The sequence below is a fragment of the Crinia signifera genome, chromosome 8 (assembly GCF_055691185.1).
Source record: "Crinia signifera chromosome 8, ASM5569118v1, whole genome shotgun sequence".
Taxonomy (NCBI): domain Eukaryota; kingdom Metazoa; phylum Chordata; class Amphibia; order Anura; family Myobatrachidae; genus Crinia; species Crinia signifera.
In genome coordinates this window covers 3121414-3140408 of record NC_139224.1, presented here as the reverse complement: position 1 = coordinate 3140408, position 18995 = coordinate 3121414, and the positions used below count along the sequence as shown (strand labels likewise).

At 46.5% G+C, this 18995-nt stretch overlaps 2 protein-coding genes across 3 annotated transcripts in view; one reads left to right on the top strand and one right to left on the bottom strand.

Moving 5' to 3' along the window:
• The window catches only part of P4HTM (prolyl 4-hydroxylase, transmembrane), a 76129-nt gene that overhangs the window by 8425 nt on the left and 48709 nt on the right, over positions 1 to 18995 (top strand). The window lies entirely within an intron of this gene.
• On the bottom strand, positions 209 to 16510 carry LOC146025599 (secreted frizzled-related protein 5-like). The gene is made up of 4 exons (XM_083155527.1): positions 16332 to 16510; positions 12543 to 12712; positions 9717 to 9806; positions 209 to 237 (listed from the first exon to the last, which is right to left on the bottom strand). Exons 1-4 carry the CDS (start codon positions 16508 to 16510, stop codon positions 209 to 211), a joined length of 468 nt encoding a protein of 155 aa, XP_083011653.1.

Here is an 18995-nt window from a genome sequence, read left to right as displayed (position 1 = left end):
TCAGGTTCTGGTCTTACAGTGCTCACTGACCAATTGTATATTTACTCACATATTACCCACATAACATCAGCCATATTTTGAAGTAAAACAGCGCCACCCTCTGGCCAATTCATCATAAAAAATGTGCTGTAATAAAGCATCTCTGATAGCACCAAAAATGTGAACTATGTTGTGTGTGTGTGTGTGTGGGGGGGGGGGGGGGGGGTTGTTAAGGGTAACATGGTTTGTAGGAGAAAGCTGCAGTGTGACAAGAAACGGAACAGTATCCAGACGGCGGATTAACCGGGTTTAGGTTGACAATACCCCGTACACATATACTGTGTCCCCGGGCACCCCGTGCACATAAAACAGCGTTCCCGGGCACCCCGGGCACATATACAGCGTTCCCGGGCACCAGTGCACATATACAGTGTCCCCGGGCACACTGTGCACATATACAGCGTCCTCGGGCACCCCGGGCACATATACAGCGTCCCCGGGCACCCCGTGCACATATACAGCGTTCCCGGGCACCAGTGCACATATACAGCGTCCTCGGGCCCCCCCCGTGCACATATACAGCGTCCTCGGGCCCCCCCCGTGCACATATACAGCGTCTCCGGGCCCCCCCATGCACATATACAGCGTCCCCGGGCACCAGTGCACATATACAGCGTCCTCGGGCACCCCGTGCACATATACAGCGTCCTCGGGCACCCCGTGCACATATACAGCGTCCTCGGGCACCCGTGCACATATACAGCGTCCTCGGGCACCAGTGCACATATACAGCGTCCTCGGGCACCCGTGCACATATACAGCGTTCCCGCGCGCCCCGTGTACATATACAGCGTCCTCGGGCACCCGTGCACATATACAGCGTTCCCGCGCGCCCCGTGTACATATACAGCGTTCCCGCATGCACCGTGTACATGGTATTGTCGACCTGAGCCCGGTTGAACCTTTCATCCGAAACCATGAGAAACGGCCTTCTCCGGGCATTGTTACCTTATTGAGTGTATCATCGCTCTAGAACAAGGCTTATACCCTTTAGACCAGCGGTTCTCAAACTGTGGGTCCCGACCTTTTCAGCATGGGGCCGCGACTCCATGTTACTGATCATCAGGCTGATGACTTTTCTAATCTCAGTCAGTGATTCAAGGAGTCAGAAATATCTGTTGAATTGTTTGTTATGTTAGACTCTTCCCATCACTCTGTGCCTCCACAATGCTGCCATGTATGTGCTGTCTGCTGACTACACGTGTGATGTGATGGGTTATGGTATATCAGACTCCTCCCGTCACTCTGTGCCTCCACAATGCTGCCATGTATGTGCTGTCTGCTGACTACACGTGTGATGTGATGGGTTATGGTATATCAGACTCCTCCCGTCACTCTGTGCCTCCACAATGCTGCCGTGTATGTGCTGTCTGCTGACCACACGTGTGATGTGATGGGTTATGGTATATTAGACTCCTCCCATCACTCTGTGCCTCCACAATGCTGCCATGTATGTGCTGTCTGCTGACTACACCTGTGATGTGATGGGTTATGGTATATCAGACTCCTCCCATCACTCTGTGCCTCCACAATGCTGCCATGTATGTGCCGTCTGCTGACCACACGTGTGATGTGATGGGTTATGGTATATCAGACTCCTCCCATCACTCTGTGCCTCCACAATGCTGCCATGTATGTGCTGTCTGCTGACTACACGTGTGATGTGATGGGTTATGGTATATTAGACTCCTCCCATCACTCTGTGCCTCCACAATGCTGCCATGTATGTGCTGTCTGCTGACTACACGTGTGATGTGATGGGTTATGGTATATTAGACTCCTCCCATCACTCTGTGCCCCCACAATGCTGCCATGTATGTACTGTCTGCTGACTACACGTGTGATGTGATGGGTTATGGTATATTAGACTCCTCCCATCACTCTGTGCCTCCACAATGCTGCCATGTATGTGCTGTCTGCTGACTACACTTGTGATGTGATGGGTTATGGTATATTAGACTCCTCCCATCACTCTGTGCCTCCACAATGCTGCCACGTATGTGTTGTCTGCTGACTACACGTGTGATGTGATGGGTTATGGTATATCAGACTCCTCCCATCACTCTGTGCCTCCACAATGCTGCCATGTATGTGCTATCTGCTGACTACACGTGCGATGTGATGGGTTATGGTATATCAGACTCCTCCCATCACTCTGTGCCTCCACAATGCTGCCATGTATGTGCTGTCTGCTGACTACACGTGTGATGTGATGGGTTATGGTATATTAGATTCCTCCCATCACTCTGTGCCTCCACAATGCTGCCACGTATGTGTTGTCTGCTGACTACACGTGTGATGTGATGGGTTATGGTATATCAGACTCCGGTACTCTTTACCTAGAACGGCGCCCGTCGTGCTGATCGCGGGTACATTTATGTGCGTCCGCGACGCGACCGACGCGATGCCCGCGATTTCCCATTGAAACCAATGTTAAACTTTGAAATCGTGTCGGTCGCGTCGCGGCCGCACATAAATGTACCCGCGATGCCCGCGACGCGATGCTCACGATTTCCCATAGGAATCAATGTTAAAAGGCGCGATGGACCCGATTTTACTGTTAAATGGCTCAATCCACCCGATTTGGCCATAGGAATCAATGTTAAATGGGCCACAGAGCCCATTAACCCTTAAATGCCCCCCCAAATTTTTAACGCCACCCCACGATCCACGCCAACCCGAAGCGTGGCGAGCGCAGCGAGCCCGCGAGGGGCGGCGGTACGCGTCCTCCGACCTTTTCATGCCCTACTATCCACTAGGGCGTGAGAATATAATAGTGTGGCGAGCGCAGCGAGCCACCGAGCCCGAAGCGTGGCGAGCGCAGCGAGGGGACGCGGATACCTTCACAGTTATGCGCGTCCCCTCGCGGGCTTCACAGGTGTCCGTGGCGACGCGGACACCTGTGAAGCCCGCGAGGGGACGCGTCTACCTGTGAAGGTATCCGCGTCCCCTCGCGGGGCTCGCTGCGCTCGCCACGCTTCTGGCTCGGTGGCTCGCTGCGCTCGCCACACTATTATATTCTCACACCACGCCCTAGTGGATAGTAGGGCATGAAAAGGTCGGAGGACGCGTACCGCCGCCCCTCGCGGGCTCGCTGCGCTCGCCACGCTTCGGGTTGGCGTGGATCGTGGGGTGGCGTTAAAAATTGGGGGGGACATTTAACGGTTAATTGGCCCTATTTGGGCTGTGTGGCCCATTTTACATTGATTTCTATGCCCAAATCGGGTCCATTGAGGCATTTAAGTGTAAAATCGCGGTCAATCAGGCTTTTTAACATTGTTCCCTATGGGAAAATCGCGGTAATCGCGGGCATCGCGGCCATCCCGATTTACCCGCGATGCCCGCGATTACCGCGATGACCGCTATTTTTACCCACGACGACCGCGATTTCAATCGCTGGCGCCGTTCTAGGTAAAGAGTACCCAGACTCCTCCCATCACTCTGTGCCTCCACAATGCTGCCATGTATGTGCTGTCTGCTGACTACACGTGCGATGTGATGGGTTATGGTATATCAGACTCCTCCCATCACTCTGTGCCTCCACAATGCTGCCATGTATGTGCTGTCTGCTGACTACACGTGTGATGTGATGGGTTATGGTATATCAGACTCCTCCCATCACTCTGTGCCTCCACAATGCTGCCATGTATGTGCTGTCTGCTGACTACACGTGCGATGTGATGGGTTATGGTATATCAGACTCCTCCCATCACTCTGTGCCTCCACAATGCTGCCATGTATGTGCTGTCTGCTGACTACACGTGCGATGTGATGGGTTATGGTATATTAGACTCCTCCCATCACTCTGTGCCTCCACAATGCTGCCATGTATGTGCTGTCTGCTGACTACACGTGTGATGTGATGGTATATGGTACATAAGACTCCTCCCATACCTCTGTGCCTCCACAATGCTGCCATGTATGTGCTGTCTGCTGACTACACGTGTGATGTGATGGGTTATGGTATATTAGACTCCTCCCATCCCTCTGTGCCCCCACAAGGCTGCCATGTATGTGCTGCCTGCTGACTACACGTGTGATGTGATGGGTTATGGTATATTAGACTCCTCCCATCACTCTGTGCCTCCACAGTGCTGCCATGTATGTGCTGTCCGCTGACTACACATGTGATGTGATGGGTTATGGTATATTAGACTCCTCCCATCACTTTGTGCCTCCACAATGCTGCCATGTATGTGTTGTCTGCTGACTACACGTGTGATGTGATGGGTTATGGTATATAAGACTCCTCCCATCACTCTGTGCCTCCACAATGCTGCCATGTATGTGCTGTCTGCTGACTACACATGTGATGGGTTATGGTATATTATACTCCTCCCATCACTCTGTGCCTCCACAATGCTGCCATGTATGTGCTGTCTGCTGACTACACGTGTGATGTGATGGGTTATGGTATATTAGACTCCTCCCATCACTCTGTGCCTCCACAATGCTGCCATGTATGTGCTGTCTGCTGACTACACGTGTGATGTGATGGGTTATGGTATATTAGACTCCTCCCATCACTCTGTGCCTCCACACTGCTGCCATGTTAGACTCCTCTCATCACTCTGTGCCCCCACAATGCTGCCATGTATGTGCTGTCTGCTGACTACACGTGTGATGTGATGGGTTATGGTATATTAGACTCCTCCCATCACTCTGTGCCTCCTCAATGCTGCCATGTTAGACTCCCCCCATCACTCTGTGCCCCCACAATGCTGCCATGTATGTGCTGTCTGCTGACTACACGTATGATGTGATGGGTTATGGTATATTAGACTCCTCCCATCACTCTGTGCCTCCACACTGCTGCCATGTTAGACTCCCCCCATCACTCTGTGCCCCCACAATGCTGCCATGTATGTGCTGTCTGCTGACTACACGTGTGATGTGATGGGTTATGGTATATTAGACTCCTCCCATCACTCTGTGCCTCCTCAATGCTGCCATGTTAGACTCCCCCCATCACTCTGTGCCCCCACAATGCTGCCATGTATGTGCTGTCTGCTGACTACACGTGTGATGTGATGGGTTATGGTATATCAGACTCCTCCCATCACTCTGTGCCTCCACAATGCTGCCATGTATGTGCTGTCTGCTGACTACACATGTGATGGGTTATGGTATATCAGACTCCTCCCATCACTCTGTGCCTCCACAATGCTGCCATGTATGTGCTGTCTGCTGACTACACGTGTGATGTGATGGGTTATGGTATATCAGACTCCTCCCGTCACTCTGTGCCTCCACAATGCTGCCATGTATGTGCTGTCTGCTGACTACACGTGTGATGTGATGGGTTATGGTATATCAGACTCCTCCCATCATTCTGTGCCTCCACAATGCTGCCATGTATGTGCTGTCTGCTGACTACACGTGTGATGTGATGGGTTATGGTATATCAGACTCCTCCCATCACTCTGTGCCTCCACAATGCTGCCATGTATGTGCTGTCTGCTGACTACACGTGTGAACGTGATGGGTTATGGTATATCAGACTCCTCCCATCACTCTGTGCCTCCACAATGCTGCCATGTATGTGCTGTCTGCTGACTACACGTGTGATGTGATGACCTTCTGCAGTCACTTGCTGGGGTCCTGTAATTATTTTTATTGTGTGATGGGGTCCCAGAGCAAAATAGTTTGATGACCCCTGGTATAGACCCTCCTCTAGTGCACGTTGTGTATCTATTTGCTTTTAGTCATTGCTGGAACATGCATGGCAAATACTTCAAACTACACAACTTGTTTTAAGGCATATTGAATAAAAGTTAATTTTTAACAAATACAATTAACACTAATTAAACAATAAAGAGTGCCCCGGAAAAGACACAGTCAGTCTTTTTCTCCTGTACCCTTGTGCTGGAACCCCCCTTAATAGAGTTTTCCTGAACTTGTTCTGGGAGCACCACCAGCCCTGCGACTGACACTACTAATGTCCGTTATGTTGGTTTCTATGAAATGATCTGAGACTAATTTTTATGATTACGTGCGGACTCATACAAATCCAGTTTACTCCAAACTTATCTAAAATAAGGTGACCCAGATATCCTGGAGTGTTGAGATTATTTATAGAATGATGAATGACCCCTGGTGTGTTGCTCAAGTAGAAAAGGCCTTTATCAGCTTATCTCAGCCCAGGCAGGAGAAGTAATGTAGGAGCCAGAAGCCACTGACATCTATACTGTGTGTGTGTGTGTGTGTGTGTGTATATGTGTGTATGTGTGTGTATATAATCAAGAATGCAGCGCTCCAGCACGTTAATTCAATCTTATTTTAGTGCAAATAGCGGCATAAAAATCTTGCAGTGTTTCAACACCCAAATGTCATCATATATATAGGCTGCCTGGCAGCTGGGAGCCCTGTGTGTGTGTGTGTGTGTGTGTGTGTGTGTGTGTGTGTCTGTGTGTGTGTGTGTGTGTGTGTGTGAGTGTGTATATATAATATATGTATTCCTTAGGTGTTAATACTGACGTCTCCCACAGGGGTAAATTTACTTAAGCCTCTAAAAATGAAAAGTAATGTTGACCATAGCACCATCCCGAGTCACGTACACCATGACACCCCACGGCACACAGTTTGGGAACCACTTCCCTAGCGCTTAGTGCACCATTGCTCCAGAGCAGTGCCAAGCAGGCAGGGCACCACACCCAACGTGAAGCCAGATATGACCTCTCTGCAACATTGCTACAGTCCCAATGCCAAACAATGAGCACTGATTGGCCGATGCTTAGAGATCTTACATTTGCTGGTGGTGCCTTAGCACTTCACCATGTTGCACCAGTGATAATAAGGATGTAGGCGCTGCCAGCAGACCACGTGAGCATAGCCAGGAGATGGAGACATACATTTGGGGCATATTTATATGTATCAGGGATGTGGGTTGTTGTGAAGATGGCTAGCAAAGGGGTGCATCGATGCTTGGAGGGAATGGGGCCTGGCGACAATAGTAAAAGGGGGTTGGACTGCTCAGCACCGGAGGTGGAGCCAATCTCTGTTCCCATTACACCTGACAGCAGAAAATAAATATTGTCACCTTCTCTGCCATCAATGGTAGAGAACCATCTCCATTGTTGGCTTGGTTACAGAGCTGGTAGTGCAGCGGGTATCTCAGGGAGCACACAGGCGTTCTGCTACCTGGCAGGGGGAGTGCTGCCGCAGTGTGATTGGTTACAGAGCTGGTAGTGCAGCGGGTATCTCAGGGAGCACACAGGCGTTCTGCTACCTGGCAGGGGGAGTGCTGCCGCAGTGTGATTGGTTACAGAGCTGGTAGTGCAGCGGGTATCTCAGGGAGCACACAGGCGTTCTGCTACCTGGCAGGGGGAGTGCTGCCGCAGTGTGATTGGTTACAGAGCTGGTAGTGCAGCGGGTATCTCCGGGAACACACAGGCGTTCTGCTACCTGGCAGGGGGAGTGCTGCTGCAGTGTGATTGGTTACAGAGCTGGTAGTGCAGCGGGTATCTCAGGGAGCACACAGGCGTTCTGTTACCTGGCAGGGGGAGTGCTGCTGCAGTGTGATTGGTTACAGAGCTGGTAGTGCAGCGGGTATCTCTGGGAGCACACAGGCGTTCTGTTACCTGGCAGGGGGAGTGCTGCTGCAGTGTGATTGGTTACAGAGGTGGTAGTGCAGCGGGTATCTCTGGGAGCACACAGGCGTTCTGCTACCTGGCAGGGGGAGTGCTGCTGCAGTGTGATTGGTTACAGAGCTGGTAGTGCAGCGGGTATCTCTGGGAGCACACAGGCGTTCTGCTACCTGGCAGGGGGAGAGTGCTGCTGCAGTGTGATTGGTTACAGAGCTGGTAGTGCAGCGGGTATCTCTGGGAGCACACAGGCGTTCTGCTACCTGGCAGGGGGAGAGTGCTGCTGCAGTGTGATTGGTTACAGAGCTGGTAGTGCAGCGGGTATCTCTGGGAGCACACAGGCGTTCTGCTACCTGGCAGGGGGAGAGTGCTGCTGCAGTGTGATTGGTTACAGAGCTGGTAGTGCAGCGGGTATCTCAGGGAGCACACAGGTGTTCTGCTACCTGGCAGGGGGAGTGCTGCTGCAGTGTGATTGGTTACAGAGGTGGTAGTGCAACGGGTATCTCAGGGAGCACACAGGTGTTCTGCTACCTGGCAGAGGGAGTGCTGCTGCAGTATGATTGGTTACAGAGCTGGTAGTGCAGCGGGTATCTCTGGGAGCACACAGGCGTTCTGTTACCTGGCAGGGGGAGAGTGCTGCTGCTGTGTGATTGGTTACACGGGTGGTAGTGCAGCGGGTATCTCTGGGAGCACACAGGTGTTCTGCTACCTGGCAGGGGGAGTGCTGCTGCTGTGTGATTGGTTACATGGGTGGTAGTGCAGCGAGTATCTCTGGGAGCACACAGGTGTTCTGCTACCTGGCAGGGGGAGTGCTGCTGCAGTGTGATTGGTTACAGAGGTGGTAGTGCAGCGTGTATCTCCGGGAACACACAGGCGTTCTGCTACCTGGCAGGGGGAGAGTGCTGCTGCAGTGTGATTGGTTACAGAGCTGGTAGTGCAGCGGGTATCTCAGGGAGCACACAGGTGTTCTGTTACCTGGCAGGGGGAGTGCTGCTGCAGTGTGATTGGTTACAGAGGTGGTAGTGCAACGGGTATCTCAGGGAGCACACAGGCGTTCTGCTACCTGGCAGGGGGAGTGCTGCCGCAGTGTGATTGGTTACAGAGGTGGTAGTGCAGCGGGTATCTCTGGGAGCACACAGGCGTTCTGCTACCTGGCAGGGGGAGTGCTGCTGCAGTGTGATTGGTTACAGAGCTGGTAGTGCAGCGGGTATCTCAGGGAGCACACAGCACAGGCGTTCTGCTACCTGGCAGGTGGAGTGCTGCTGCAGTGTGATTGGTTACAGAGCTGGTAGTGCAGCGGGTATCTCAGGAAGCACACAGGTGTTCTGCTACCTGGCAGGGGGAGTGCTGCCGCAGAGTGATTGGTTACAGAGCTGGTAGTGCAGCGGGTATCTCAGGGAGCACACAGCACAGGCGTTCTGCTACCTGGCAGGGGGAGTGCTGCTGCAGTGTGATTGGTTACAGAGCTGGTAGTGCAGCGGGTATCTCTGGGAGCACACAGGCGTTCTGCTACCTGGCAGGGGGAGTGCTGCTGCAGTGTGATTGGTTACAGAGGTGGTAGTGCAGCGGGTATCTCTGGGAGCACACAGGCGTTCTGCTACCTGGCAGGGGGAGAGTGCTGCTGCAGTGTGATTGGTTACAGAGCTGGTAGTGCAGCGGGTATCTCTGGGAGCACACAGGCGTTCTGCTACCTGGCAGGGGGAGAGTGCATATAATGTAAAATACATTGGGACCCTGCTTTCATGGCTAAGGGATACAAAAAGATGGAGCCCTGCGAGTTGCTGTCATACCCAAGGGACCGATTACATTGCGTTACTGATACATGACTTAGTGGAGATCAGCTTCTACCTATCATTTTATACTTGATAAAAGCTACCTAGAAGCTGATTGGTGTCAATGGGCAACTTCTCGGTTCATTTGAAGGCTTGATACATCTCCCCCTTACTACCAAGAATGCACAGTATAAGAGACTGCTATTATTCTGTGTTCCCCCCTCCATTCTCCACACTTCCCTGTTACATAAGGACTAGAAGTGGCCATTCTCCCTGCAGACAGCTGTGAGTGGCGCGGTGTGCCAGCAGGCTGAGTACTTACTGAAATCATTAGCACAGAACGTATCCAGGATCTCCTTGGCAGAGCTGGCATCATCCAGTTCACAGTCCCTGCAGCTGGCTCGGGGCACCGCTGTAACAGAGGAGAAGAGATGAAGTAGGCGCTGCAACCTATATATAGCGCTGGGACCGTATAGGAGCCAAGGGTAAGAGATTAAAAGAGATGATGTTGCCAATAGAAACCAATCACATTCTGGCTATCATTTTCTAGGATGCAATACAGAAATGATAGAATCTGATTAGTTGCCATGGGTAACATCACCTCTTTTCATTTGTAGAAGTTTGCCTCTAATAGTGTGTCTATTACTATTTAGTCCCAGCCATATTAATGCGCATTGTACATAAACACACACACACACGCATGAAAATGTGTGTGTATAACATTCTATCTATCTATCTATCTCTGTCCTCTCTCTCTCTCTCTCTCTCTCTCTCTGGGCAGTATTCAATGAGAATACCTGCGAGGTGCAGCGAATCCTTTTTAGGATTCGCTGCACATTCGCCACGTTCTGGAGCCGGCGGGCTCCGGTATTCAACGTGTCAGGGGCTCGCTGCCCCTGACTGGCGAATATGAGCTCCTGCGGCGATTGCCGCAGGGAGCCTGAGGACGGTGCCAGGCAGAGAGATGGTAGTCTCTCTGCCTGCCCCAGAACTTTGTGGGGGCTCCCCGGGTGCCAGGCAGCACAGGCTGCCCCCCGGGGGTGCCAGCAGGGGAGCGTATATTCACTACACCCGATCGTAACGATCGGGTGCAGTGAATATATGAATATGTAATGAGCGGCTCGGCTCCGGCGCCCCCTGCTGGCTGCTGTGTAAAAAAAAAAAAAATTTTTTTTTAAAATTAAATATATATTCATGTGCTTACAGCACATGAATAAAAATAGCATGCCCCTCTTTAGAATAAAATTCCTGATTTTTTGACACCAAATGTAAAAAACAAAACACTTTATTTTAAAAGTTCACATTCCACTTCACCATAAAAAGATAGCGATTGCTACTCGGTGAATCATGGTGAAAAAAACCTTGAAATGTATTCGCCATGTGGTCATTGAATAGGGTGATTCACCGTTTTAGTCAAAAATTCGCCAAACAGCACAAATTCGCCATAAAAACCTGGCAAATCAGCCTCATTGAATACCGCCCTCTCTCTCTCTCTCTCTCTCTCTCTCTCTCTCTCTCTCGGTCTCTCTCTCTCGGTCTCTCTCTCTCTCTCTCTCTCTCTCTCTCATGTGGCTCTGTAATAATCCCACCTGTTGGCAGCAAGTAAAACTACATCTATTGCTTTTGAAGCATTTGCTTTGCGTGGGCTTACTAGTCCATTATGTCGACATGTATTGGGTTGACCACTGAAGGTCAACATGGTTTAGGTCTACACGGCTAAGGTTGACAGGGTTAGGAGGTCGACACAAGCATTATGTCAACAATGAGAAGGTCAACAGTCACAAATTTGACATGGGTTTTTCACGTTTTTATTTTTTCATTTTGAGCCGACATGCGCCGACAGGCAGTATTTCCTGCCCCACAATCCACTAGGGCGTGGAGGGTAAATAGAACAGTGGCGAAGCATGGCGATCCCAGCGGTACACTTTGACGGTGTCCATGTTGGCATTCAGTACCAAAAAAAGTGAAAAACGCATGTCAACATTTTGACCTTCCGACCTTAGCCATTTCAACCTTTTTCACATGTAGACCTACCTACGGGCTCAAGGTAGGTAAGTATCAGTGTGTGTGTAATGGATGTATTAAACTTTTATTTTTAATGGGTGTCAGTGTGTTTATTTAACTATTTATTTTACTGTGGAACTACAAGTGCCAGCGGGCCCTTTAATGTCCCGCATGCTGGGACTTGTGGTTCTCCAAGTCCCAGCATGTGGGGGAGGCTTGCTGGGACTCATAGTTCCACAGTATAAGACAATAGTTTTTCATTCTATTTTTTACACTTCAATCAGCCCGATGCCCACCGCCCAGGGGCATCGAGGACAGCACCAGGCTTCAGCCTGGTCAGTTAAGTCCTGGAGGGGGGGGACCCCTTTATTGGGGGGGTCTCCACTCCCCCAGGACCGCTGGCCAGGCTGAATGGTCGTTAGGGATGAATGCTTTGGCCGGGGGGACTTGTATAAAAAGTCTCCCCCCGGCTGTGTCATTACCCTGCTGGCTCATTTTGTCCCACATACATATTTTGGGAACCAGACCAGGCCCTGGAGCCTGGGGCTGGTTTTAAAAATCAGCAAAGCCCTATTTGGCCAGTTTCATGATTTTTTAATACCAGCCCGGATCCTTGAGCCTGGTGCTGGTTACGGCTACACACTGCAGCCTGCGCGGATCTCACTGATATGATGGATCTGACTGATCCGTGCAGGCTGACGCCAAATACACCAGGAAAATGAAGTGCATTTTCCAGGCGTATTTGGCCGCTAATTATCGGGTGTATCCCGCTAATTACCGGCCGTACTTTGAATATGGCCAGTTAGTAAATTAGGAATCACCATTCTTTTGAATGGTGATTCCTGTCGTATTCATTCGATGGTGTATTTGTAAATACAAATACCAATGTCCCATCAATACGAATACGAATAATCGTATTTTTGGCATAGTAAATGCCATAAATACGAATACGCCAAACAAATTAGTATTTTACTATGAAAATACCTTTTTTTTTTACGAATTTCCCCCAAAATGTCAGAGATTACAGTGATGAGAGATGTTTAATAAGAAGCTGACATGAGATGAGATTAGGCCCAGTGAGAGCAGATGGCGTTTATGTGTCTGTATCTGCAGGAATCTGTTATTCGGTGACTCCATTACTTACGTCTGCGGTTGGCGCTTGTGCCATTAGTAATCCGCGAGATGCACATCCCATGGTCCATAGGGAACTGGTCACATTTCAGTATCTCCGGCCATGGATACCCGTAGCACGCCATGATAGGGGCGCAGCTGTTCCTCACCGCCTCACACAGGCTGCGACACGGTTTTATGATCCTGTCACTAAAGAAATCAGCATTTATTAACTATGAAGATCTGATCAGTCCTTATTTCCTAAACACCTGAGTGTGACCCTCCATTATAATCTGCAGTGTACCCCTTCCTCTCCTCTCGGTACCCCATCCTCTCCTCTCGGTACCCCATCCTTTAGTGAGCCGGCTTAACAAAAACAGGCTGGGATATTATCAGTGATACAAATACATTGTTCTGCTAGCAAGGGGCATGTTTGGCCCGAAAAATAGGCAGCCCTCCCGCTGTTGATGAACTACACATCCCAGCATGCCTTGCATCATTTCAGCATTGCCAAATAGCAAAACCTAGGCAAGCCATGCTGGGATGTGTAGTTCATCAAGAGCTGAAGGGACGCTTATTGCCCAGCCTGGCACTAGTGCACAGAGGAAGCGTGGCGAGTGGTACACTGATACGGTGCCCATGTCGACTTACGTCGAAAGGACAAAAAACATGAAAACTCATGTAGACATTTTGATTGTCGACCTAAGGATTGTGTCGACCTTAGACATGTCTACCTATTTCATGCGCGCAGGTTTTATCATACAGGTATACAAGGTGCAGCAATGCGGGTATAGAACTGGCATCAGCATCTATAGTCAGATAACTGGGTGTCCGCTTAACCCAAATACATTCCGGCGGTGGTGATGCCGCTTAACCCAAATACATTCCGGCGGTGGTGATGCTGCTTAACCCAAATACATTCCGGCGGTGGTGATGCCGCTTAACCCAAATACATTCCGGCGGTGGTGATGCTGCTTAACCCAAATACATTCCGGCGGTGGTGATGCCGCTTATTTCAGAAACGTACAAAACAAAGGATCGGGTATAAAAGCGACCAGAGGTTCTATAACACTATGATTTACGTTATATAAAAAGTATACAATGTATAAGTAAATAAAGAAGTATAACATATAAAATTGCTAAATTTGCTAAATTAAATGAATTGCACAAAAATCGGACATTCTTAGACAATAAATCAATAATAAGCGACACTTTAAAAGCCAATTGAAAGTCCATTAAATGTTAATAGGAGAAAAAGAGACAAAAATAGAATACCTTAAAATGAAATAAAAAAGCAGGATTAAAAAAAAAAAGGTGCTTATCTTTTTATAGATAGATATATATAGGAAAATATGCTGGCGGCACTCACAGACTTTTCAAATCAGGGATGCAATAATCCCAAACAGGCTGCGTTCAACGTGTCCATTTATTATCGTCTTCAGGAAATCCCGGATTTGAAAAGTCCGTGAGTGCCGCCAGCATCATTTCCTGTACAAATTTCTTTATTGTGAGGGCATCGGGCACATTGCAACGATTGAAATGGAGTGCTGGGCATCACATATATATATATTCTTCAATATAGCTATCATATTATGTATCCAAGAGGTGATAATGTGGTGCCTTCCGATAGTTGAGTCAACATGTGTGTCAGCACAACTGCAATATACCCAGGGACGGTGGCACTCAATAAATGATTTCCAAGGCTGATGTGAGCCGACGTTTCAAAGCTGTGCGGCCTTTTTATGAAGGTGAAAAGAGATCTCTCACATCAGCCTTGGTGTCCATTTATTGAGTGCCACCATCCCTGGATATATATATAATATATATATATATATATATATATATATATATATATATATATATATATTATAGATAAAATAAAAAAACTTTGGTACTTGTTTCCTAGCACGGCCACATCGCGGGCATCGTGTACCTTTAAGTTAAGTTACACGATGCCCGCGATGGACCCGATTTCCTTTGAAATCAGGTCCATTTTGCCGGCAAAGGGAAAATAGCGGGCATCACATCGGTCGCGACCATTAACATTGGCCCCGACGCGATGCCCGCGATTTTGCCATAGACTTCAATGTTAAAATATTTTTTTAACATTGAAATCAGGAGCATCGCGTTGGTCTTGTGCCATTATAATGGCACAAGATGAGATGGACTTGATTAAGTCCATCTCACATAGTCAAAAATGTGAAATGCGCCAATATGAACCATTTCACATTGTATATGGCCCCGTCGTCACCCCACAATTGACGTGAACCCGAAGCGTGGCGAGCGGCGGCGGTGCTCGTCCTCCGACCTTTCCATTCCCCTACTATCCACGTCGGCGTGGAGTTGAGAATATAAAGTACTTAGTATATCCAATAGATCAACAATTGAGGTGCCTTCCACATCAAAAGTATATAATGACGATTTTCAAGAAAATGAAAACAGGAGGCGGCACTCAAAGAAAACGTGGGTAACTTATATTAAAGCATGAAAGTGCAAAAACTGGTCAGTATACATGGTCAACGGTTTCGGAGCTGGCGCCCCTTACAGAAAACGCACTTCATCATTTTGTTTTGTTTGATTAAGTTGATGTGTCAGTGGTCTTGAGTAAGGGGCGCCAGCTCCGAAACCGTTGACCATGTATACTGACCAGTTTTTGCACTTTCATGCTTTAATATAAGTTACCCACGTTTTCTTTGAGTGCCGCCTCCTGTTTTCATTTTCTTGAAAATCGTCATTATATATATACTGTATATATATATATATATATATATATATATATATATATATATATATATATATATATATGGTGTGTACGGCTGGCACTTCTCCTCTTTTGGTGCTTTTCAGAGCCAGGTGCCTTCAGCAGGGGTACAGCAAGTAGATGTCCCAAATATACACGGGGGATAGCAGCGGCACTCAGGACTTATCTTAATGAATAAAAGACTAGTAGCCAATAGCGGTGACGTTTCAGCCCTTACGGGCTTTTATCAAAACAGCTTACATGTAAGCTGTTTTGATAAAAGCCCGTAAGGGCTGAAACGTCACCGCTATTGGCTACTAGTCTTTTATTCATTAAGATAAGTCCTGAGTGCCGCTGCTATCCCCGTGTATGTATATGTGTATATATATATATATATGTGTGTGTATAGATATATATATATATATCACACACACATGGGTCAGTTGGAGGTTCTGTATTGGTAATTGGTAAGCACAGTTGAGTAACCTAGTGCAGTCACCGCAGTTCTCTATAGCACCGCCATGTGGCTGATGCACAGAACTGCTAAGCTGTATAATAACACGTGTGTGGCCAGGCGTGTCTGCAGATACTGGCTGTAATAATCTGTAACAAGTTACTGCTGAGATGTGGCAGTGAGTAGGTTGGTCGCCCTAATTATAATGTCAACTTCTATATTTCAATGAAACAAAGGACAGGAGACTAAGTCCTGAGCATAGACACCCAGTGACGCACGTGAGGGTCAGCCATGTGTAATGCAATGAGACATCTGTACAATGAAGCCACTAATGGGAAATCCTGGCTGGTAACTGCTGTGCAAATGACGCACGTTGGGGTGATATACCAGCAGCATAATGATGTCTCCCCTGAGAGAACAGCTAGGTATTAATGACCAATTAAACCAGAAGCCATAGCCAACAGAGAACAGATAGACTTTCAGGGGGAGAGTTAGCATAGCTTGGTGATAAAGTGTAGAGAGATAAAGTACCAGCCAATCAGCTCCTAACTCTCTCCACTTTATCTCTGGCCAAGCTTTGATAATTCTCCCCATATATGTTAGCAGGGAAATAAATTAGGGTACCTTACCCTTCCAAGCAAATCGGCGCGAACAGCGAGCACAAGAATATCCTGGCATCCGGGTGGCACTCCCGCGCAAGCAGCGGCAGCCAGCTGGAGGACTGTTGGATCACCTCTGCCATCGTCTCATGTCCCAGCAAATTGGGGATTCTCATCTCAGAGTATCCAATGCCATGGCAGAGAGGCATATGCCTTGGAATGGCCATGCACCTAGAGGAACTGCTCACATACATCGCTTGGGAGCCACAGGTCATGAAAGACAGCAAGAAGAGCAGCAGCCACCAGGCAGATCTCCGGGCCCTCAGACGTTGGGGTTGCTGGGCACTCATGGTCTCTTCCTCTGAAGCACAACTGAGATTCTCTTTGGTTTGGCTAATGTTTTTTTATAGTGCTGGAGCCACTTTCCTGCTAATCCTTTCTCATTAAGACCCAGCACCACTGGACAAGACAATCCCTCAGTTTGTGTTTGCCAATGGGCCTGATTGTTTAGTCTTGCAGGGGGCTCTGCTTAAATCAGCAGGTGTTGTAATGAGGGCTGGCGAGGAGGTTGCACATAGTATTATCTTAGCCCATTATCGTACTAATGATTGGATCTCTGCTGGAAGCCATTTGTCCACCCAGCCCCCCCCCCCCTTCTCCGACTTGTGGTCATTAACTATGACGTCAAATTCTACGTATTACTTTTTTTTGGTGAGGCTGAAGCAATCATTTACTGACGGGGGATAAGTAAGCCGTGTTTATCTAGCCTCGGGAATTCTCAAGCAAATCAGTGACTTGACATTGTTTCCATTAAATGTTTTCCTTCTAAAACAATGTCCCCTGCTTAGCATCCATTTGCAGATCACCTATTTACCTGGGGATTACACTAGCGGCCTAAGCAAAAGACAATAAAAAAAAACTTTTTCAAAAGATTTAAACCTTGACAAAAGTCACAAAAAAATGGTATTAAAGTAATATTACTTAGTAATATTATTTAGTATTAGCAATTACTTAGTTATAGTATTTAGTAATAGGACTTAGTAATATTATTTAGTAATAGTGTTTAGTAATAGTAATTAGACTTAGTTATAGTATTTAGTAATAGGACTTAGTGTTTAGTAATAGTGTTTAGTAATAGGACTTAGTGTTTAGTAATAGTAGTTAGTAATAGAACGTAGTAATAGTGTTTAGTAATAGTAGTTAGTAATAGGACTTAGTATTTAGTAATAGTAGTTAGTGATACTATTTAGTAATAGGACTTAGTGTTTAGTAATAGTATTTAGTAATAATATTTAGTAATAGGACTTAATGTTTCGTAATAGTTGTTAGTGATAATATTTAGCAATAGAACTTAGTGTTTTGTAATACAGTAGTTGTTAGTGATAATATTTAGTAATAGGACTTAGTGTTTAGTAATAGTAGTTAGTGATAATATTTAGTAATAGGACTTAGTGTTTTTAATAGTTGTTAGTGATAATATATAGTAATAGGACTTAATGTTTTGTAATAGTTGTTAGTGATAATATTTAGTAATAGGACTTAGTGTTTAGTAATAGTAGTTAGTGATAATATTTAGTAATATGACTTAGTGTTTAGTAATAGTAGTTAGTGATAATATTTAGTAATAGGACTTAGTGTTTTGTAATAGTTGTTAGTGATAATATTTAGTAATAGGACTTAGTGTTTTGTAATAGTTGTTAGTGATAATATTTAGTAATAGGACTTAGTGTTTAGTAATAGTAGTTAGTAATAATATTTAGTAATAGGACTTAGTGTTTTGTAATAGTTGTTAGTGATAATATTTAGTAATAGGACTTAGTGTTTAGTAATAGTAGTTAGTGATAATATTTAGTAATAGGACTTAGTGTTTAGTAATAGTAGTTAGTGATAATATTTAGCAATAGAACTTAGTGTTTTGTAATACAGTAGTTGTTAGTGATAATATTTAGTAATAGGACTTAGTGTTTAGTAATAGTAGTTAGTGATAATATTTAGTAATAGGACTTAGTGTTTTTAATAGTTGTTAGTGATAATATATAGTAATAGGACTTAATGTTTTGTAATAGTTGTTAGTGATAATATTTAGTAATAGGACTTAGTGTTTAGTAATAGTAGTTAGTGATAATATTTAGTAATATGACTTAGTGTTTAGTAATAGTAGTTAGTGATAATATTTAGTAATAGGACTTAGTGTTTAGTAATAGTAGTTAGTGATAATATTTAGTAATAGGACTTAGTGTTTAGTAATAGTAGTTAGTGATAATATTTAGTAATAGGACTTAGTGTGTTGTAATAGTTGTTAGTGATAATATTTAGTACTAGGACTTAGTGTTTAGAAATAGTAGTTAGTGATAATATTTATTAATAGGACGTAGTAATAGGTCTCAGGAATAGTACTCAGAGGTAAATCTAGTGTTTACTTTAGCTCTGGTACTTTTAAAGATCTGTTTCATTTTGGGATCTGGGTCATAGGTCGAAAGTGTCTAAGTCAACACCACATGATTGACCTTAGCAATGTCGACATAGACAAAAGGTTGATACAACCAAGAGGTCAACATGGCAACGTTCAACATGATTTTTCTGTGATTTTTTTTTTTTATAAATGTGACTTTTTCTAACCATCTACATGGCCTACAATTGGGATTGGTAAAGTGCCGAGCGCAGCAGTGTCATAGCGAGGCTTTATTCTAGTTC